Source organism: Zootermopsis nevadensis, unplaced genomic scaffold, assembly GCF_977971745.1.
Source record: "Zootermopsis nevadensis isolate Lab colony 2312 unplaced genomic scaffold, Znev_1.0 Znev_ptg000030l, whole genome shotgun sequence".
Lineage (NCBI taxonomy): Eukaryota > Metazoa > Arthropoda > Insecta > Blattodea > Termopsidae > Zootermopsis > Zootermopsis nevadensis.
The window spans coordinates 5556378-5581192 of record NW_028259162.1 but is presented as its reverse complement, the minus strand read 5'-3'; the positions used below and the strand labels follow the sequence as shown (position 1 = coordinate 5581192).

Genomic DNA, 24815 nt, shown 5'->3' with positions numbered 1-24815 from the left:
TACCCTCACTCGAATCAGATGAGGTTTCCAGGGGGCTGAAACTGTACATGGTGGCCATCTGTTTTGTGACTCCATCAACAATGTCAGTGGTCCATTACCTTAGTCTCGGAGTAACGCCAACACCTTCAACTTCACACTTACACCCGAGACGAAGGCAGTGTGTCCCTCGGACACAACCCACAAGATTACTTGGTGTCACAACCCCGAAAACAACAATCTATACGTACGAAATTTATGTTACAACAATGAGGAACTCTGGAAATAGACCAAAATGGCCCTGCTCGTTCTACGAGCTTCAATAATTACATCAGCTGAGGATGTAACTTCACATTTGACTAGCAAACCTTTCATGACAACGATATTTTTCGATAGTATCGAGAATGTTGCCCTATATTATCTCAACCGCTTTTACGTAACAACTTGGAAGCGAGTTTTTGATCGTTGCCATGGTAACTGTCGGCGCCAGGACAGACTTTCCTTGCCTCCCACGTCCCGCTGACCTCAAGCCACGTTGCCACTTTTCCAATTCATAAAAGACGGAACAACCAGAATATTCCATTCATCCTATGCATGGCCTCAGGAATGTTCAGCTTTCTATTTTGGGAAGGTGGTAATATTACGTACAGGATACTGAAAATATTACAGCCATTAATAAATATGTCGGCAACCGAGCTTATACTGCAAACTTGTAGCTCCAAACCCCGAGAAAGATACGGCTGGAACCAGGTGGAGTATTATTGGAACACTGCTTCTCGAAAGGACTGTTTTAAACCGGGCACTACTGCGTCTCAAACAGGGAACTCTGTTGAATATAAAACATCTTCAACTCAACCAAGATCCCAAACCGTCTGCAGGCACGTAATGTTTATCTAAATTACGATGTTAACTTCTTTGCTTTAAGAACGGTTTATGGTACAGCCGTACGATATTATACATGCAAAAACCATTCCACTATTGTGATTTATTATTTCCATAAAATTAATAACGCTAACATGGCAGCGTGGTGGCCGTGATACGCCACTGAAGGTCGTTCTGAATTTTTTAATAATACTTTAAAATATGCCCCTTCAGTATTGCAACGTGTTCGCCACGAGAAATCCAAATTGTGATAACGAACTAGTCACCAGCCCCGAGCATGATAATGGTATTATGATACGTTATACACGAACATACATTAAATAAACATATTTGTTGATAAGCTCTCAATCCTTTTCATCAAATCTACGTGAAATTTAATGCTCTATAGTGACAGCACTTCGCTTTGCTTAAAAAAATGCATAGGTAAGGCAGTTTTAAGTTACCATGAGAAACCATCTGCCCACAAAGTCATGTACGAATTCAAATTAGCAACATACTCCATCTTCTTTTGGAATAAAAAAAAAGAACATAAAACGGGCATTTGTCGTCAGTAGCTGCAGCAGGAGGGACACCCGGAAGTTAGCCCCAGCTAAACAAGGCATCTGCATCTGGCGGCCTGATCTCTCCCCTGTTGCCACATGTACACGCGGACACAATTACAACGTGACGATTCCATACATAAAAAGCCGCACCCAACATGGGTCGCTGTAGTTCGAACAACGGCTGTTTCAACCCGGGGGGGGGGGTACGAAGTTTTCAATACGAGCTTCAAAAAATTCTGTGTCTCTTCAACCTTGAATCGCTCAAAAAACTTCACGACGCAGTAACAAAAACAACGATGGCAGGATTGAAAACTTTTGAACGTAACTGCACTTACCTGCCACGTCTATGTGGCTTTAAGTTGGTAGTCATGTATTATTTTTGTATTGAAACTCCGCACGAGAAATAACTGCATGTGCGTCAGAGTTCATATTATTTATGATGTATCAACAAGAACCAACTGAAGGCTTTCATTTCGAGTAATATCGACATGGTTCATTACGTCGTCCAGTGACACAATCCATTCTTCAGATACGACTCTAACTCATGTTCAACGTTGCCACATCGTGCGCTACTCGAAAGCAGACTTGTCTGGCGAAATATCGTACTAGCGTTCACACGCATGACGTAATTGTATTTGGCCTCAGACACATGAAGCTATATACAACCCGACTCTGCTGCTTCTTATGTGCATAATTCACTACGCACGTGTGAATCGCTACATCGACCCTATCACAAAAAATTAAAATATCCACTCAAATTTCTAACTAATATTTCAAGAGCTTAAGCAGTGCAGTGGCGGTATCATTTAATATTTCTTGGTTCCATTCCCTGTTAGCACGAAATAGCTGTTTTCAGTACAAAGAAAACATGGCTCTGAATTCCAAACCCCCCGTTATCAGTAAAAAAACTTATGACGAATAAATTAGTTTATTGCCACGCCAATGTGAAATTTTATTAGATTACTTGCTATCGAATATTCGAATACGTAAGAAAAGTTAATTCTAGGTCACTCAACCCCTAAATTACCGAAGGTACCAAATGGACAGGGGGCCATATTGTTAAACATTTAAATGATATAACATGAAATACAACATTAAATACCACGAGTGAAACAAATATCGAGTGTCGAGTGAATTCTGAAGCATATTTCTACGTTCTGGAGGGAATGACAAAGGTAGATAATTAATCAAAACAAAAATCTTAAGATACTGATTAATATGTTGCACTTCAATATTTATTTGCCTATAATTTTCGCCTGTCAAATGGCATTTTATGTTATCACACGTAAATGCAGGCCTCCTCTTGTGCGAGTTAAAAGTTTCTGTGGCTGGAAAATACAAGTGAGGATGGAATACTTTACACTTCTCGACGGTTCCTCAAAATCAGTGGTAATATAAAGTAAAGAACATGAAAATACCAAATAACCACATCTTGCTAATAAAGCAACCTCTCTGATGCTCAAGCAATTATTAAAATTAACAAGAAATTTTCCACTGACCTGATTAGGTTGAAAAATCATGGTATCCTTGTCAATACCTGTACAATGCGTAGACACCCTGGAACATTTCCGAAAGAAAAGGGGGGGGGGGCAGATTCCGAAAAGCACCCAATGTTGATATTACATTGACCGATTACTAGAAATCTGATAATCGTCACACGTTGCACTTTGAAGGTTCACGAAAGAAGCACTCACTATAACACATTAATCCCAGCACTGCAATCCAGGCACTGTAATCCAAGTGGCACTGATACGGTCTTCAAGACACTTGCACCGTGCTACGAACGTCCTGTATTTGCAATAGCGAACAGATGGCACCAACCGACACACAACACAAATAACAACTCCGACGACGTACAACGTTGCAAAACAAAAACTTTACTTGCATGGCTTCGGATTCTAGCTTGGGGGGAGGGGATTATGTGCACAGCGTCCATACACAAAATCATCCTTTATTATTATTATTATTAATTCCGAAAAATGTACTGGGTACTGTTTCTATAAACAATCATAGCTTAGTGCATAACCTGAGATAAAAGTTAATCGACAAAAACAGTTTTCTTCATTTAAGGGCTTCAGAACTAAAAAATGTCGTACTTCGATCGTGATTTTCTTTATCCACTAAATCCAGCACCCTAACACCATGGAATAAAAAACAGTGCAAGCAATAAACATAAAGAATTAAGTTGGTATAGTTGCGTCATATTGTGAAGATATATATATTTAATTAATTATTCTTGTCCGTCTATTCACAATTTAAAATTTAAAATTAAGATAATTAAAATATCATGTGATGTTCCTTATCGAAACATGATATTTTAATTATCTTAATTTTAAATTTTAAATTGTGAATAGACGGACAAGAATAATTAATTAAATAAAGAATTAAAACCAAAATCGTCCTGTTTTTTACGTAGTCCTAACGAATGTTACTTTCTTTATATTAAATCGTAGTGGTTTTGGTTACGATGTGCAGCAAAATGTGAGATATTTATTTTATGTCCATGATACGTTTTCAACGAAAATCATTTGCAAGCCTTTTTCACAATGGAATAACTGTGACGACAAGTTATTTATTTGTGGTTTGTGTTTTTAATTTTACGCAAAGACATCAACAAGAAGCCCAGCTCCCCTTCTTTGCTGACTTATCTGGCGTTCGTAAAAAAAATTAACTGAAATTAGTTCGTGTACCACGACGGGAACTCCAGTGGCGGCGCAAACTTTCGCCCTGCACTGCCTTTCAACGTAAAGTACTGAATTTATTCAAAAATCTAAAATTGTATTTTTTCATAGCCCAGCTATAAAGATCTACACCAAGTACCCAGCATGACCAGGCAATTATCAACAATCTCGTTTGTTTCTCCAGAGAGATGACGTCAATCAGCAAGTTAGGAGCTAGGCAAGGATGGATACTTTATTAGGGTACGGCGGGTCGCGGGGGGCAGTACTCACCCATGGGGGAAACGAGGGGCCACATACAGAGGGGCGGTGGAACCCCCTGGGATGGCTGCAGGCTCGTAATACTCCGTGCTTAGACATCGCTCGTCCAGTTTATGCTCCATGTTGTGAGCCTTGGATGCCGACTTGATATCCATGAAGGCCACAGTGGCGCAGAGACCAGTGGACCCGTCGTCCTCCTTGAGCCGCGGCAGCAACTTGACACTTTGAACCCGCCCATAGCTGCAAAAATCAAGGAGTCTGCTAAGAAACTAGTTCTAGACACCCGTGCATACGAAAATAACGCCAGCACAACGCTTTTCAAGTTTTACTCTAAAACATGCATCCACACATGAACGTACGTCTACATATCAATCTGTTTCCATCTACCCGTGTGTGTGGGTGGTGTTGTGTATACATACCACCAAACAAGTTTCGCAACTTTTTATTTCAAAATGACCTCAGAAGTTACCCATTTTATATACTCAATGGACACGTGTGTTGTATTTTCCTTGACGTATGAACTGAATTTAAAACATTGCTTAGGTGGCATTCAAAAGGTATTTGGAAATGTATCAATAAATGTCTTCTTGTCTGTTTTCAGCGAACAGTTTTAAGTGTGCAACATTCAACACGAAAACGTTTTGCTCAGCAGAGCACTATATTGACCTTGCACAGGATACTTACTAACTCCAGTGTAATCCAACGACCTGGTAACAAACTGATCTTTCCAGCCCCTATTTTCACTCAACCACTTTAAAAAAAATGTCGATTACTTCGTTCAGTCAATTGCGTGCACACATAATAGAGGTTTCATGTATCCGCGGTTCTTAATTTGTGTCCACATGAAAAAAAACATGGGTTTCCATACCAAGATATCCACACTTCCTAAGTCACGGATGATAATGACATTTGGGACTACTTTTTCTAGCTTCTAGAAGAGAGACCAGGCAGGAAAATTTTCTGGGCTTAAGTTTTAACCAACATCCACCTCAGACCAAAAGGTCTTGGTTCTGCCAGCCGCGATGTTTTCAGGAACATGTTTGCTACCGGCCAATTAGTATGACATAGATTTCTCGATCGTCGGACTGTCTTCATGGTGGTCACTTAACGTTTCGGACGATCGATCGTCTCGCCTCCAACTTCGCGCCGATGGTACGTTCCACCGAAACGCTCGTAACCATCACTTTCAACATCTTCACAGCCCTGGGAATATCAAACCTCCGATAAATTTGTATTCGTTAACAACTCAAAAATTTCACAAGATTGCCCTTTAAGCAAGCTGTATATGAAGTTTCACAAATAACACGTAAACAATACCTAAAACTTACAGCGCTTTGACTAATGTGGCCTTCAAGTGAGGGAGTCCCATAACCCAATTTATCTATTCTTTTTGCAGAGTGATAGATAAAACATACAATCCATTCATGCCACGTGTTCTATTTGATAAACAAATTACATTGAAATCAGAAAACAGAAACAATGTTTTTAGTGTTAGAAATGCCCACCGCGTTCACTCGTGTTTGATGTGACCGAGCGAGTAGTTCCTGTGTCACGGAAACGGTTCACCAGACGAGATATTGTCGATTTGTTTGGAGCAGGGGAAATGGGAAATGTATCCTTAAACTCATCCTGGCAAGTTAAGTTGTTCGACGACGTGAAAAAGGCATCCATGCACTTGACTGCTGAAACACAACAGACGGACTGGCGGGAGCAGCCACAAGATGACCCCTGACCTGCGCGGGCTCTTGTATAGTCACAGTGATATTGTGTGTTTATTAATCTAATGGAACTGTACTGACTGCAACCACCAACAAAATATTTTGGTGTGGGCTGCGTGACTGTTCGATCATAAGTAGAAAATCCCTATGATTCAGAACTAGATAAGACAAGTGTCAGATTTCTGACGTTACTTCACTGGATGAAACCTCGCGCTTGCAACTTTACTACGAACTACGTACAGCGCCAACGTGACTTCGCCAAAGACAATGGCCATTGGTAGAAACGATTCTTACAAAGAAACCAAGCATACCATGCACAAACGAAAACAGATCAATTTTCAGCTTCCCACAGCGTCGAGTACGAAGATGACTGTCTTCTGAGACGTTGCGGCATCGTCTCGTATAAATTTACCGACGTTTCAGGGGGGTGCTCACTGCTATCATCACCAGACCATATTTCTCTAATAGACTACACGACGCAACGTCCCAGAAGTCACCTCCGTCAACAAGGGAGACAACAGGGCATTCTGACGAAGACAGCGCAGAATTCCAAGTGCACTATGGAGCATTAACCTGAGTTATAATCCGTAGTGATTGTTATACTCTACTACAAGTACTAAGTACGAGTAGGCGAGACGAAAGCTGAAAGTACCAAGGACTTGCAAACTAATTCCCTTCGTTATTGTTTCCTGTCCAAGAATATGAAAGGTATAAAGGTCACGAAGTACAACAAATCAACATTGTGCACTACAACTACAAGAACGTATGGTCTTCAAAACAGCTTCCTGTTCAGAACTTGAAACCGATGGCAACAGCGTTGAAGAGCGGGCGGGGGGAAATGTTGCACTAAAAAAAACACTCGGCTGCCATTACTGGCAAGCTGCCAGGACTTATGGTACGTCCCCCTCCGTCTAAATGTGAAACGGTTTATTTTTCAGTCATGGCCACTCATTGGCTACTCAATGCGCATGCTCAGATGTGAGAAAGAGAGTTCAGTTGGACGCGGACCGCAGCCAAGCAATCATCACAGTGCTACACGAGTGCGTCTTAGAACCAAATAAACCCAATTACTGAGTGAAATGGGCATTGTGGGCAACATAAAGCGACAGATAACGATGCAAAATAACACCGAACCAAACTCTCCAGGGTGGGGTCGTTTCGCATAATGATCTTCTGTGTTTACCACACTCTTGTGTTCGAAAAACCACTGGATACAATACAAGGTACCTACTTAAAACGGGAGTGTAAACTTACAATTCGGCAAAAAACATGCTGATACATTCCATATGGATCAGTTACACTTTACCAGAGCTGAGTGAATTCGTGTTGTAAAAATAAACATCATGGGCTTGTTCCACATAACGGATCCTGGTCCGCCCTGCGTCTATACCTCTAGAGCCAGTTCAGCTACAGCTCCTCCTTGTTTGCTGTTGCCATATGTATCCACATTCCCGTTAGACTTAGGTTAGCTCTGGGAGAAACCACACGAATGAGCAGACGCTTGGTACCTGTGCAAAACAGTGGTTCCGTCTCACACCACGACAATCCCTTTTTAACACTGTTGTGTGTTGGGCAGCAGCGATAATGAAACATACTTTTTTTACAGCGATAATATGAAAGGGTGAGCTGTCATTTTGGTGTTATAATTTCCGTGTGAAGCAGTGGGCATACTGTTCACGCTGTAAAATATAAGATTTTTAATGGGTGGCAGTGTTAGGCTATTCGGAACAGAACCTCAATTTAAACCCCTGAATCAATACTGCCTGTTGAAATGACGGGCCGCATTTCGTCGGATGTGCCACGCCAAACCAGCCGCTTTCGGAAGCGTAGTAGTTACCATGACGCCCAAAATGACGTCAACTCTATTGAAAGTTACACGATTTATATAGGAACCGACAGTGTCCGAAGGAACTTCGGCTCGGCCTTACATTCTATTGGTAGATGAGTTCCACCAATCGTAGAACTGATGACGAAGCGCTCTAGAGTCCAGCTGGCTCCCAAATGGGAAGGAGGGAGAAGGCTTAAGCCAGCCTCTAGCAGACGCAGTTTTCTGAACATTAAAAATCCGCCATGTTGCAATATCTAACCTGGAAATAAACTCTTCTCCCATGTCGTAAAGCCATGTACGTAAGTTATTGAACTCATGACTTGAGGTCACAATCATACTTAATGAGATATCTGTGCAAACTGCCTATTAATATCATTTCTCACAATACTTAAAATAACTTAAATGTTCCAGAAATTACCACACCAACGCCGTATAGAATGGACAGCAATCTTATCTGGATACATAAATGCTCTTAAAGAGGACACCACCGTCCTCAATATCACGTACTTCTATTCTGATGTAATGCCTTTTAATCTCATCTATGACCTTCGTCATTATCAAGCATTAATACTGAGCTGTATTAAGTTATCTTTCAAAACCCATCAATTTCATCGTGTCGTTACAATTCATGCATCCCTCTCGACATATATTTTCTTTAAATGTAGAGAACTATTTAATTAAAGTGGAAAGTACAGGCCTGGTTCTGATGTATTACGGCAAGAGAAAAACTTACGGGCATAAGATTCATACTCAGGGGATAAAATCCTAGGAGATGAAGACCGAAAATATTCCAGTAACCTCAGCGGCGTTCAGGAGGTATTTACTTATATCGTGAGTAGTGTGCTATGAGCTCATATGATGACAATCAAATTTGTTGCCTTTTGCTGGAAAACAATTACGTAAGCACATATAACGAGAGCTTATATTACACGAAAACAGAAATGGTGAAGAAAACACGTATATACTAGCATTTATTAAGAAATTAATCCCAAGGATTAAAAATCACATCTCCTGTTTCCTCATCACATTTTCGAAGCTTTTTGTCTTTCGAAAGAACGGGCCCTTATGCTCTCAATTTTGATTACGCATAAATTTGAAATCCCACTATTTTATACGCTCGTGAAAACCAAAAATGTCGGTTATATCTAATTTTAATTTTACCGGAAACATGGTCACTTTATCAGCCAAGTAACGTTATAAGTACGTGGTTAAATTAAATTATTTAAAACATTTCATGGTCCATTGCATCACCTAAGCTACTCGATGCTGACCACTAAAATTCCTCAGTCTTCCTTGTTCTAACACAGAATAGGTTATATCTGCATATCTCCAAAACAAGATTTCACCATAATCCGAACGTTTCCGTCTGTTACTTCAAATGTTTGAAATTGTAACAGACTTTAACAGAAATGTTTCACGGTGTACTTGGACATAAGTACACGCAGAACAAAAGAAAAAGTCTTGTTACGCAATTCAAAACTGCAAATGCAACTCATAAGTTTCGGCGTTGTTTTACACAAAAAACTTTTGTTCCGGTAACAGGTCCCAATACGAAATAATCTCCGGTAAAACCGGAGTTCAGTGTGTGAGGTACATAAAACAATGTACATATTAAGAAGAGAACGTTCTTCCAATCTGCACGCTCAGCTGATGAGATACAAAGTCGGCTACCAGTGTTCGAAAGCAAGTACAGTCAAACCTCTCTAAGTTGGACACTTGTGGTTCCACGAAAATGTGTCCAACTTACAGAGGTGTCCAAGATATAGGGAAAGAGAAATATCGATTGTGGTCTAATGACAATATAGTCTGTTTACTTACATACACTAACTGCTGTAGGCTTACTTAAACTAAGAATTAATGACAATAGTATTAATAATAATCTTTTGAAGCCCACTCCCATGCATTGCACATTACACCCCAGCCTCAATAACATTTTCTAAAGTTAATTCCACTAATTTTCGCTTCCCCATCGCAAAAACAAAAATTCCATTTCTGTTAACAGTCTGAACTCAAATGCAAGCACAGTACTGATGGAGTTAAAACTGTGTCTTCTGCGATACTGTAGTCCAATTAAGGGTTCAGCAAAAGAATGGTTAAACACTTGCAATGCATTCCAATGCTGGGTTCAACGTCCATAAGACAATCCTCTAGAGAGGAGGCATTCATCAATCAGAAATTCAAAATAACAAAATATGTAACTGAAAAACTTTCCCTGAAAAGCATCGAAGTTAAGTGCATGAACCTGTCCAACTTACAACAAAAGAGGTGTTCAAGTTCCAGGATAAAGGGGTGTCCAAGATATAGGGTATTGTGGACATGTAAAATTATAGGATATTCGCCGGTTCCAATTAAAAGTGTCCAATATAAAGGGGTGTCCAGGATATAGGGGTGTCCAACTTGAGGGGTTTTACTGTAATACTGAACTCTCACGTGTGTATATTCGTAAACACCGATTTCTCAAGATTTCGAACGTCCAACATTCTCAAACTAAGGTTTTCCTGTAAACAAGATTAAAAGTTGTATCTTTTTGTCCTCGATGTTTGTTTGTGTGTGTGTGTTAATTGTATTTCACAGAATAAAGTATACGTTCCGGATTTCTGCGCACAGAACAAAAGTTCATGGCTGACAGACTCAACACAATCACACTCTGCTCTTAAGCAAAAGCAATTCTTGAAACCACTCCATGTTTCTGAGGGCGACAGTAGAAAATCAGAGTAATATTCAAACGAAATTAGGCTCGCAATAAATTCGAGAAATTCTTGCAACATTTTGGGTTTCAGAAGCGTTTACTTTGCGTAAACATTAAAATACAAAAAAAAAAATTAAGTTTCAGACATAAGACAGGCTGCACACTTAAAAGAAACATAAAGTTCGCTCAGAAAGTTTCAGGGAAGAGCCTATTTGGGAGACCACGACGTAAATGGAAGTGTTTTTGTACATTTAAACGGATCTTTCAAAAACAAGTTGTAAAGATGGAGATTGGACTCAGATGGAAGAGTATGTATCTATCTATCTATCTATCTATGTATCTATGGACCTTTCAGAGGAAAACCACGCACAATAAAGTTTGCGCTGCTGGGGAGATATGGCAACCGTGGACTGTGACTCAGCGAAGGACGTGGCTCACCTGAGCGAGGAGAAGTTCTGCAACTCCGCACACCGCGGCCACCGACAGAGCGCTAGTGGTGTTGCACTGGGTAGATGCAATTTTCCATGAAGTGGAGTAATGGCATCTCTCGAGACTTCATAGGCCACAATGTTTTACGCTCACCGCCACTTTGTGACGCTCTGAAGCGCTCATGTGGGCAACCGTTTTGAAACTATTGCATTCCAACTAGTCTTACTTGTCACTACATTTATTCTGAGGCACCTAACCGAGGATTCCTTAAATATTTCAATTGGACAACTACAAGGCGTTTCAGAGAAGCCCCATCGCCTGTAATCGTCCTGGTGACGGAAGCAGAAAGATCCTCCGAAACGCTAGTCATTTTATCCAGCAGACTACACGGTGGCGAGACAACAATCTGAGTAGGATTTGTTTATTATTTCCCGCATCTCCTGCTTGAGGTACTGCAGTGTTCCACGTAGATGACCTGATACGATGTCGCTACGAGCCTCAACAAAAGAGCAGTAAACTAGGTATCACAAACAGAAAAACACCCGTGCCGGTCAGGTCTTACATTTTTACTGCTCTTATCTTAATAAATACGGATTATTACGATTCTAAACCGCTCAGGTCGACAAGTTCCTAAGCTACTACATCCATTTCTACACTCCGGGAAGAGGAGATTCAAACCACGTAACCCTGAACTTTGTTCACAAACTTTCGCCCAACATTGCGGGGTGGGGGGGGGGGGTGTTGGCGGCGGCTAAGTAATAGCGTACCCTCGACTAACGCTTTCTGCTAGCATACCAGTAAAAGCTCGCAAATCAATAGGGAAGATAAGCGAACCAGAGCTCTTGGTGCAATACAGAAAGAGAGGGGTGGGTGGGTACTAGAAGCTAGATGCCCCGCCAGGGTTTTGGCGGCCATGTCAAGCAATGCTGCCAACCACCACAATCGAATATACGAATCAGAAGATGCTCGTATATTTTCGACGTCGATGTAACTAAATTCTGAAACTAATATGTTCGGGAACATCCACAAATTGTTAGCAGTAAAGCCGGGATCTTGCACAGATATTGATTTAAAGTCTGGTGGTCTTCATTTCGAGCAATGCATTGTCACAACGCAACGTAGGCCTGTTCATCGAGATTGCAAATATATCCGAAAATAATATTTTGAAATATAAAATCAGATTTTGTTCTATGTGGCCTGTTTTTTGTTTCTTGAACATCACTCCACACGTCATACATTTTTCACTGTAAATCTGACCACGAACGAAACGCAGCATCACTAAAACTGAGCTTCCTGACATAATGGGTGGCATTCCTGCTTCGTATCAGTTTCAACTCCGGCCTGGGAATCGAAAAATTCGGGTTACTTCTTGGTTTTCGGGTATTCCAAAAACAATACAGTCAGGTTCTCATGGCTTAAGTTGAAGATGACGGTCTTCTACGTTGCTACACCCTGGTGATGGAGGCAGCAAGCGCCTCTGAAACGTCGGTGCACTTCTAACAAACTACACGGCGCAACATCCCAGACTATCTCACGATGCTGTTCAGAGATGGACATTCAGGAACACGGTAATGGGTCTTCAGATTCCGTTAAAAGCTGAGTGAGGTGCTATCGACGTTGCAGGAAAGACTCCGCATGAAGGGTTGTATCGATATGAATGAAAAATCGCGAAAATGTTTTATCTGAAGTGACTAGTATAAATGAATCAATGAATATGAGGCAGAAAATTGCTGAGAGAGAATAAACTTCCATGAGGTTTCAGTAAATAGTAGTCGTATACACACAGAAAGAAGCTGCGAGTCGATAAGAAAGGGCAAACTTCGTCCAAGGTCTTCAAACGGTTAGAACTCATGCCCCCACATCGTCGAGGTTTTTATGTGCTACATGTATGCATAATCTACATATACGCGCGGTTCAGAAGCCAGTTAGTATAAGATATTAAACATACAATAAAGACACAAAATATTCCATTTGTTGATCGGTATGAAATTAACATCCAAGGTTAGCACAAATTCTTTTTAATAAGATTATCGCTTAATGTCTTAATCTTATTGGCGTAAAATATATCCAGTAACATGGGAAAACATATTATACACCATAAGTCTAAGAAATCTACATTCCTGACGTAATAATTTTCTTCTGAACCGTGGATACGTAAAATGAAAGTTCTCACTGTACTTAATTAAGCATCACGCTACGTGAACGTACACACACACACGTGTCATGTTCCCTCTCTCCATCGAAGGGTCGAAAGTTCGTTTGATAACAGACGTGGGCAAATCCGTAAAACTTATCTTTTTCTCATCCTTGTCAATCTTCGACAATCTAAAACCACCTGTCACGCTACAAATTCCTTTTTAAGCCTCTTGGTCCACCTTTTTTCTCGGCCAACCTTTGTTCGGTTCCAGCCAACGGTGCAGAATTACATCGTCTAATCGGTAAGAAATATGGCTGAACTCCCTGGATGAGAGATCGGCATATCAACATGTACCGGAAACAGATATTTCAGAAGAAGAAAAAGCCAGAATATGCCAGCTGCAGTGAGATCGTGAAATCTCACGTAGTGCGTAGCACAGCAACTGACCGGAAAATTGTTATTACACTCCATATGTTCATCGCCGTCGTAACAAAAGCAATCTAACTGGCCACAAGAATCTACAACGGGCCAATTCAATCTAATCTTAGCTTAGTGCCTAGATGTACCTTCCCTTTCCAAAAGTGATTCTCTCTCCCCCGTGCGTGCTATTTCATCGTTCTCGGTTCAAGGCTACAACTCCTCGAAATGCAAATTTTCTAGGCCGACATCTCGCTATTTCCACGTTTATGTGTGCTCCAGATAAAAGACCATTTACCCAGGGCTACATCAAAGTTACAGAGCTCTTTTTAAGGTCCAGGGCACGCACGTGTGACTGGCTCAGGGAAATCGACTAGTCACCGTCTGTACTGATAATACATTCAACTGCAAATGAACTCTGCTCGATCACATGATCACAGATAACAGCAGTAATATATATGGCCATTTACCCACACTTATTAAGTAGAAAGACTGTCTTCCGTAGTACGACGTAATAGGCTATACAAACGTTTCCAAAAGTTCAAACACCCCTCCCACCAGGAGACAAAGAAACCTTTCGGAGGGCCCAGTGGTCTTATTATAATAGGCACTACATATCAAATTACAAGAAAAAGGACCACGTTAAATTATAAACAAAATTTCTTACAATTATCTATTATGTTCATTAGTAATTGTTCTTCATCATTCCTATATCACATTTACGTCAATTTCGTGGGTTGGGGTCTCAAACGCTTTATCTACAATGAGACAACTTCAAAATAAGACTCTGGGAACCACTGAGTTGCACCAGAGTATAAACGCGAGCTCTGTACTGTCAGTAAAACGTACACATTATAGAGACTAAAACGATACGCAAAAATTAATTAGTAATTTAACATCAAGCACAAAATGTGGCATAATCCCAAGGAACAATTAATATAGACCAATGAAAAATAATACAGTGCACTCAATTTGAGATACCAAGTTTGACAGTTGCCTGTATTTAGCTATAGGTTAAAATTACGTGGCGTGGTACCTCTACCCCCCCCCCCCACATCAATGGGACAGAAAACTGGACATCAAAATATGTGCACAAAAATCACAAACAGCAATTTCAAGAACATGGTAGCGCGTGTAAAATATGCAACATACGTGAACTACAGTGTGTACCATAAACTCCACAACTATCTCAAAATGAGAGAGAAAATTTAAAGAAAAATGTTGTTGCAAATCACGTGTTTCCAATCGCAAGTGTTGGAATTTATTCCCTAGGACGAGACATCACACGGCACTACACTCTTTAAATTACCAATGGTACGAAGTTGAGGAGATAATGCCACGCTGATATTTTACTTCGCTGTCTTGTGATCGCTGCCTATTCGTGGCGAACGACGACTTCCTACTCTGGAAACGTGGCAACAACGCCTAAACTTTTACTACTGATAATGTTTAGAGTGTAACGTCGTAACGGTTTGTCTCAGATTAAATAATTTCCAATACCTCATACAGTAACACATAACTTGAAAGACTTTTTTATTCCTTTTTTCACATTTCCCCGTGTTTTCCAAAGTGACCGATTTATATGATCTGGAGCTTATGAGACATTCTGTATGTAAGGAACCTACAAACTGCGTGAGGGTTACAGAACTTAAATGGAGAGGGTTGATGGAGAAATATTTAATAACTCGCCATATTCGATCAGATCCCCCCCCCCCTTCAATAATAGCTGGCCTTCATGCTACGCCACTTTAGGACTAGGTATCAAGATAGTCCACATGCGAATGTGAGGCTGTGAATAATGTAAAAACTTAGCACGCACATCGTTAACATGTGAATTACATAATCACATTCTAATTTAAATAAGAATACACAATAAGATCCGACAACAGGACTCGGAATTACGCACGCACTGTGTCGGAAACACGACAATGAAACTGCGTTGTTGCTACGTTGTTCCTTTCTGACTCAAATCAACGGGTAAAATCGATTTTAAACACAAGTTCGGGGAATCTGTTCCCACGTTACTTGAACAGCTGGTTTACTTGTGTAATGTGACGCATTCTGTGGGACGCCTCTCTGACCAGTACCAAGAAAATCAATGAGAAATTGAAATACAGAAATCAGAATGCCACGTGAACAAAAATCAGCCGCGAACACATTTCCACATCGCAATATTTAGAAATATGCTTGCACACAGTCACGGTCTTAACGGATAAGATGCGGCAATCAAGATAAGTGCTGTCCTGAATGTGATAATGACCGCTATCAAGCAGATAAAACATCGGTGGCAGACTATCAGTGAATGAAAGACCAACACAAGTTTTATATGGAACGATGTGAAAATTAAATAAGAGCATACAATAACGATATAATCTCCTAAATTTCAAACACGAGATTCAAACCAGGGGACTCCCAAAAAGGAAACAGGAGTGCTACCCATTCGACCGCGGCCTTCAATGATAAATAAATATGAGAACTCCTATAACGCAACTTGTAATTAAATTTAGACACACAATGAATAGGATTCCATGTTCTCGCGCGGTGAGTACGTACGCGGTTGTCTTCTGGGTTGTAACGCCGTGTAGTCTGGTAGAAGTCTTCCAACGTTTCAGAAGTCCTTGATCGCCCTGATGATGGATGTAGCAAAGACCTCTGAAACGTCGGTGAACGTTCACCAGACTACACGGCGTTACAACCCAGAAAGAAAGCCATCTCAGACACACACTGTTCAACAAAAATGCATAGTTCAAGTTTCCGAACGATGAGACTCACTCGTTAAGAACCATTTATTACAGTGGATGCTTAATCCTCTCAAACCGCGTCTACTTACTGACTCAAAGTTTGGCAAGGTTCCTCCTGCCTAGGAAACAAAAGCCATAAAGGAAAAGACACGCAAAACATCCTTATGGGAGCTGGCAACACTGCAGCCCCCTCCCTCCAACCAACACCTGACAGCAAAGAATGAGTGACCTAACGATCCCAAGGTATTCCTTTGCAACAGCATTGTCTGCTCGTGTATGGCAGAACTTTCTCCTTGTGGGACATTCAACACAAATTGCTAGGGTTACCGTAGCAACACTGAAACTGCTCCGCAGAGAAATCTAAACTATGGATTTGGGTTGAAAACGTTGAAGGAGAGATGGCTCTTCTATGCCGTCCCAGAACCTTATGTGTTTACGCGAAATACCTTGCAGAAACTGGAAAACAGATTCTAAGCGGCCCACAGTGGGGGTTCGTACAGGACGCACGCATTCCTAAAATATCAGTTCAGGATATGCCAGCTGAATCCAGCCTACGTATCCACACAAGTTTTCTCTGAGATCAAATTGAAAATGATCCATCTGCGCCTTGCAACCCAAGTGGAGTACTTCCCTTCGAGTCTCTTACGCTAAAACTAAGATAATTAAATCCACGGAGGATGGGTTGAACAGAATAATGTCAGAAAACACTTTTCCCCCGTCTCCATTCCGCGGGACTGAGAGCATAAAACCCTTTCAAATATGTCCCTGAATATCACTCTCGTCCCTTATTAAAGTTACTTTATGAACCATAAATGGGAAAAAAGTATAAATATTGCAGCCAATGTTGATATTTCACAAGCTCTGTAGAATGTGAGCAATGAAACCTCTCTCGTCCGACTTGCATGACGTACTCTGCGCTTTCCGAACTGCCCCAGGCGAATAAGTCACATGAGGAAACCATTACTTTCCTCCACATGCAAAACACATGCGTGTTACCTTTTCTGGGCACCGTGCCACGTACAAAAAAAAATTATATCCCTCGCAACATTTCATATTCTGCATGAACATGTTATCAAGATGTTACAATGGCGGTCGCCATTTATGCACAGGGCACAAATGGGGTAATTCACCCCCTCCGCTGTCTTCATTCCGCTCTTCGGCAATCTTTACAAGTCATCACCACGCAATTATTTAATCGCTACCATTCATCCAACCCTTTAAGGGTGTTTGGTCCAAGGACCTAAAACACAAATGGCGGACAAGCGAAACATATACAAAATTCCGGTCCTGATAGGCGTAAACGAGAAATTTCTAAAATGGGCCAAAAAAAAGAGACATGGCGTGGGGATGGACTGGATTGAACTGGCTCAGAACAGAGTCCAGTGGCGGGATTGTTTTGCATAAACATAAACACTGATTTCTCAAAGAGGTTGACAGGCATGACTGGTCAACTACCTGCTGGAACTGAGAACCGATATGGACGTAGCGACCTGCCCACGCTGGGATTCGAACCCTGATCATCCAGCCCGTGGGCAATCACTTTCAGCTATCCCACTTCTCAATTACATAAAAGAAACAAACTTTTATGTTGCTGGGTTTTATGAAAAACTGACTCGCACGTTCAATTTTAATGTAGATCGAATAATTTTATCACATAGATAACAAGACATTTCTTGACGTAACGTTATTTTGAAGCTTCAATTTAATCAACCAACTGATCTTTGTAATGGTGACGTTGTGTTTTCTCCGAGCTACGAACTAAATCTTCCGTTTGCCACGACGTCAGACCAGCGTCTACTCTGCAGAAGTCCTCTCTCGCCCGTCCAACCTCTTGTAAGCAAACACGAAGCGTTACCTTTCGTCAAATGAAAACGTAGATGCAGTGATACAGCAATCGAGGAGTAACTGTCACGCTATGCGTACGTTTCCTAACTTGTTCACAAAACATATGACATGTTTCACCGCGAGTTTAGCTCTGTATCCAGGAGACATTCATATTCTTCCAACCCGAAACCTACCAGCAACTTATATTACTTCCGTTTCTCCAGAACAGATAGCAAAAATGAGAACATGAAGATAAATACGTGTTCAAACAAACAAACATCTGCTGCTGCTGCTTAAATTGTAATAATTTCAAACTAGTGCAAACTTTAACATCAATTCCGCTAACGGATAACATAATTCTTTTTCGGAGTTCGATACTGGAGCTACAGTGCGAAACAAATCTGATAGTTGTCATGGGGACTATGATAATGAATCGAGAGCTTCAAAGGGGGTTAACTGCGACCAGGAATTTTGAAATAAATTTTTGTCGTGGAAACAACCAGGTTTACTCTAATATTATGATACAGATGTAGATGAACGTTACATAAAACTCACCATGACCAAATAATATTTCTGGGACGCTATATGAGACCAGGAGTAGGTATAATTGCCTGTTTAAGAAGATAAACGATTTAAATGTTTAATTTAACTATCTGATGAGTGCGTTTTCAATTGAACTTACGTAATGTGAGCTGGATAGAACACACTTAACAACTTGTAGATGAACTAACAAGCACATACATTTACGTTTTCACACATTTCAGGAGGTTTCATATGCTACAAATCACTGTTACAAGCTCTACTCCTAACGGTCTGTCACAAGGGCGAGGAAAAAAGTTTAACGATAAAACTTGCCACGGGATGAGGAAGACAAACCATGAAAATACTTCACCTTACCTAAAATAATAATTATGGATAATAACAGGCGAAACTTGGTCTAGAATGTTTGGTATGAAGTCAGATCCAGTTCAATTACGCCATAATCAGCGAAGGATGTAAGTACGTGCGAATAGATTACTTATATTACTGCTCACATGGGACGCAATTACATTCCGACTTCATTCATAATACTGTATGCATAAATAATAAGATCAGATGCATATTTTGCGTGTAAAAAAACCTTGCAGTCTAGATTACGGCTTCTATCCTACATGAAAATAGCTGGTATCAGCACTCGAGAATCGCCATTCTAGACTGTGTCCATAAAATCACACACAGGGTCCGCAGATGACACTGCAGATGGTAACGGTCAGAGAATGGCAGTACGCAAACACAATGCCACAATTCTGTGTATTTGGTAATATTTATTTTGCGAAATACTATGGGCGTCATGCTTATTAAAACATGCCATGCCTGTTATGTACACACTGTTCGCTTCTGAGCTGGCAACACCACGTATGAAAATATTACGCGTGGCCATCCACCTTGGACGCGTTGTGAAATAACTCACTTCTCGTGGCACAAATCTCCAGTTGATTTCAAAATAGTCACAGAAGATCGTACTAAATACGCAGTGGACTTTCTGACAACCTTCAACAACAGAGAATCCTTGATAGAGCTGTCTGAATAATAAACACGCATGGTCACCAGTTTCATACGTTTCCGTGACGCCTCCACAAACACGACTAAGAAATCCGACACTTCCTTCATAACTCCCCAACACAGCCTGGATTGACCGGTCGAAGGTTCGATTCTCGGCGCTGACTAATTATTTCTCAATAAGACTAAAGTTCCCACGGCAGTGAAGATGTCGACATTGATCTTTTGGATAAATATGGAGACAGTACACTTCTCCCATACATCGCGTCTACCTTCGAGTCCACAAGGCGTCATAACCCTGAGCATCGACTGACTCTCTCCCTGCATCGACATCCAGACCGATTCTGGGGCGACCCATCCCCAGGAGCAAAGCAGAAACACACAACTCTCTTCCATCTAGCTGTGTGGCTAAGATGCACCATTACACACAAACGAATCTATTACGTTTACTTTCTACAATTCATTAAAAAATACCTACGTCGCTTTTGCGCGGCTGAATTGTAGCTTACAGACTAACGACCTTCTCATTATTCCAGAAATCGCGGATCAGCGACATTAAAACAGAGTAAACATAAATACCATAGGTTTATACACAATTTAACTTATGTAGCAAGAATTACCACTTGTGTGCAAGGTTAGCATCATTAGCATAGTCCTTGAAGTTCGTATTTACATAAACAAAATCTTTTACAAGGCGGTCTCTATTAACAACTTTAGTTAAATTCCACAACACGCACTGTGTTCTGACTATGAAGCAAAGAACACTAATAAGACACATTATAAACAGACCTAAATGTATTCTTTGCGGGGACCGGCCATTTCTGGGCAAACGAGTGCTTGTTTCGAATTTCAAACACAATAATATTTCTAGAATAAAAATTTGATTCCGTTATTGGTACAAGTCTAGACTTATCCGTTATTTTACGACGATGGATCAACTGCTGTCATTGTACACCTTCCAACGAGATAAGCTAAATACGAATGAACACATCCATCGTCTTTTCAATGTACGGTTCAGATAAAAGAAGCTCCCAGAACAAAATCAAAGCAGCCTTCGTATGACAAGCGTGTAGGGGCGATTCAAAAGTAACAGATCACACAAATGTGACACACCACTCACTACAATTTTTAAAGTTCGTTTCCCGTAAATTGCGACAAAAACGGGAGAAATAAGAAATAAACAATATACAAAATATCTGCGTCATTAAAACAGGGTAGAATATCCTGGACCCATGTTTTTATATTTCTAACGATACGAGCTATTTTGGTTGATATAGTAGCTACTTCAGTATTTCGTTATCCGGCAATTTTTAATAATCAACTAAAATGAAGCATAATTAATAATCTGTTCTAAAACACATACTTTCCTATCAATTTTTCGAAGTATCCTCTGGTGAAGAAATAAATACGAAGAGACTTATCAAATTAATTTCCTCTCTTTAAATTTAAGTATGCTTAAAAATCCGCCTAATCAGAAGAAATTTTCCGATTGGACACACTGAATTCGGCGATGAACATAAGTCAATACTGTCCAAAGCAACCGCTTATTTTCATGGCCATCGGAGGAAAGTTTAATGTCCCCTTTCACCAATGCGTCCAGAACAGCTGCGAAATTACCCATCACTCAGAGCAGGTCTGTCTAACGACTCGTTATGCAAGATTACGCGGTCCTATTACATGTCAGAAAACTGTCCTATCACTTCGTGTGGCCACCGCGTCAAAAGTTGACAGCGACTTTTTAAACAGTTTCCAGAAAGTGATATGAACACAAAATATGCAAATTCTGTTTACGGACCTTAGAGAGCCTCTACCACCGATCTCACTGCTAGGTTACAAGATAACTGAATTGTAAATTAAGTACTTGGCTATAAACACGCTTAAAATTCTTTCAACATAACACATAACGTAACTGAAATTTAAGTATCTTAAATTATTAAAGTTATTACTTTCTTCCTGTGATGATACTACCAGCGAAAAAGCGTAAATTTGTAAAACAGCGAAAAGCAAATACGAAATGACGGCTTTATCTAAAGAGAATTGTGGGTCTTCTTCACAGCATTCCTGTAGCCCATTTACTTCCGATGACCGATCCTCCAAGCCCGTCCTTCATAGCCTTAGAGATGGTTCCCATCCCCAAAATCTGCATGCACTCCATTTCGACCAAAAGAAATAATACTATCTCAATGCGGGCAAATAGGCTCTGATTCCTGGATAATATAACTGAATCGAAACCAGATCATCTACCCGTAGCCGGGCACCTTCCCTATTACGCCGATAAAGAATCGCTAAACTGACTGCACTTTGGAAGCCCTGTACACGTGTGTTTATGTTCAAGTTTAGTAACAACAAAAATACACAGCTTCTGAAGTTCACCTTCAAACAAAGGGAACGCAGCTAAAACATTTCTCCGAAAACTTTCCTTCATATCCCACGAGACGATCTCCTAAAATATCTGCATTTAATGGTCTCTGAAACTTTCTGGCAACGGCTGATTCATTACACCAATATTCAGTTCGACACTGACCACTGTCTGAGTAACCCTTTATAAAATATTCTCGAAAGACGATTCCACTCCTGCGTTCAGAGCTGCCACGGTCGTCTACTGGTTAGTGTACTAGCCTAGTATTATTTAAAATCTGAAATAATAAACGTCTGAATAACAACCAGTCAGCTGAAGATGTGAGAATAGCCAAATTCCGAAACGTCGCACAATACCAATTACGTTCCTCAGGAGGCTCTGGTAATGTGCAACATAATATTGATATGGGCGTATCAACCGGATTCCAACACACCCAAATTAATTCCTGTTGCATGATGGGAGAATTCTGTTTAGTTTCTCAGATAATTTAACAACTCTCAGTTAAATACAGACCTTATACACGGCATTGAACGCAAGCATTGTAAATGATGAACTAGAAATGATGCGGTAAGAAGCCTATTTCTGGCAATATTCCATAAACTCACGATAACATCAGTCACGACAGCCTCTCTCAAAGACAGATCCGACCACTGCCTTACAGAGTACGAAACAGAAATGCTAACCACTGCGCGGGGACTTGAAGTTCGCGTATCAGACAGCAATAGGAAGGTAAAAAAAAAAAAGTAAAATACAGCTTTCAACGCTATTCACAGCGGCGACTAGGCAAATGCCCTTACCAATGGTTCAACGTACAACGTTAATCTGCACGGATAAATGCCTCTAACAGAGGATGAACTCAGAAGCTGATTCCATCTCCTTTTAAGCCACATTACAACTCACAACTTGGAAATCGAATGCTCTGAAATATTTATTCTCTTTCGCTTCCGATCACGCTGTCATTTTTTACACATGGGGCAAGTCGAAGAACATGCAAACAAATAAGGAAGTCGTAATTTTCTTGTCATTTCCAAAATTATCAAACAATTCCTTAAAAATAGCACCGATTTATGATCTCTTGGTATAATAAGGTTAACGAAACACAAAATAAAGATAATGTGTGCATCCATGTTGACAGCTTTAACCACAATAAGGTAGGCAGGAGAGCCACGGTGGTCTAGCGGTTAGAACGCTGGCCTTGTAATCCTGGGGTCTCGGGTTCGATTCCCGGCGGTGCCCGAATTTATAACTTGTGTTGGGCAAGGCCGTGGTCTAGGCAACACGGAGTTTTCCTCCAGGGCATCCCCGGTTTCTCCGTGGCATCCCAACAATTACTCCATTCACACACAGAAGAAGGCAATGGCAAACCACTTCTGGATCATCTGCCAAGAACGTATATGAACAGGTCCCAGTCCGAGAAAAGGATGGAAGGATCCTGTTCATATGGACCTGTCGTCAGACAGAACACTAAATAAATAATAAATATAATAAGGTAGGCAGGCTCTCTGGACACAGAGAAAAAATCCTCCACCCTGAGCTGACTTTAAAAAACTAGTCATGCGCATTACTTTCCTTCGACTTTCTGTTTCGAGTACAGCAGAAACTGTCGTGTTTTCCTTTAAGTTATAGCTTTGGCTCTGTCCTTATTTATATAAAAAAAACAAATAAGCCCCGCAGGCAAACAAGTGTAAAAAGCATTTCTTTAGATAAAACGCTAATAGAATTACACTAAAGCCATAATCCATTTTATTCCGCACATTTAGAGAACGGTAGCGATGCGAGACCGAAGAATGTATCCGTTTCCAATCAATTACGTTATAACCAGCTACAACTGGCTTCCAACTGTTGCCCTTCATGGCAGAATGGCTGTCAGCGTAATCAAATTACGTTAAAATAAATTAGTTTCAAAAGTTAAGGAATCTACGAAAAACATTAAAGGTTTAGTACTTTTTTCCCCGAAGTGACACAGAATATGTGGCTCTGGGATATATCAATGGTGGGGCTTTAAAATTCAGATAAAAAGTTAAAGGTATAATTAATTATCACTGGCGTCTATTAAATATGACGCCATGAAGACGGGTATAGCTCCAGTCTTTCTTGACCTCAACACTAGACGAAGTCGAGTGACCAGCTTCACACCCCGACCGCTTTACCACCGGGGGAAGAGCCCCCAGAGGCAAGTCGGAAAGCTACTGGTCACCCCCAGTCTATTACTTTCTGTCTCATACACACATAAAAGCCGCTAGAGAGCTGTTTTAAGCGCTGACCGTAAAACTGCCAAATGGACGACGTTGGGGCCACCGAATAACAAAAATTCTTGCATCCAAATGACGGAGAAGTTGAGTGAAGGACAACCTTCTGATCATTTCCTACACTACAGAAATAGACTATGCCACAAAACGTCTGGGCTGTGCCAAAAAAATGCCAGATTATCCAGTATTTTGAGTTCCACCACTTCCCTTTGCCTTCCAATTCTCCAGTTCCCTTCAAAGGACCAATCCGCAAGACCAGAACGTCAATCTCCGTGTTCATAAGGAGCAGTCAAATGGTCACTATCCTGAGCCGGTTAAGGCCAATCAACACTAACCTTTTTTTAACAACATATCGTTAAAAGCTACTTTTGACAAAACGCACAGAGAGAAAACGTGAAATGGACTTAAAATATACGGTGACCATGCTTTCCCAGATCCATTTCACCTCGCGCTTCTTCTACGTTTCCTGCTACTGCAGAGTAATTCCATCGCAGTCGGCATGTGCTCTGCAGACAAGAAAGGCAAAGGGCTTGAACACCTGATCGC

The 24815-nt window shown here is 40.8% G+C and overlaps 1 protein-coding gene across 11 annotated transcripts in view; it reads right to left on the bottom strand.

The window, feature by feature from the left end:
* Positions 1–24815, bottom strand: part of spen (spen family transcriptional repressor split ends) — a 125707-nt gene that overhangs the window by 52973 nt on the left and 47919 nt on the right. For all 11 annotated transcript variants that reach the window (XM_087358479.1, XM_087358480.1, XM_087358477.1 and 8 more), the window contains exon 2: positions 4352–4579. In XM_087358479.1, coding sequence (XP_087214605.1) covers positions 4352–4579 — 228 coding nt within the window. The remainder of the gene's footprint in view (positions 1–4351; positions 4580–24815) is intronic.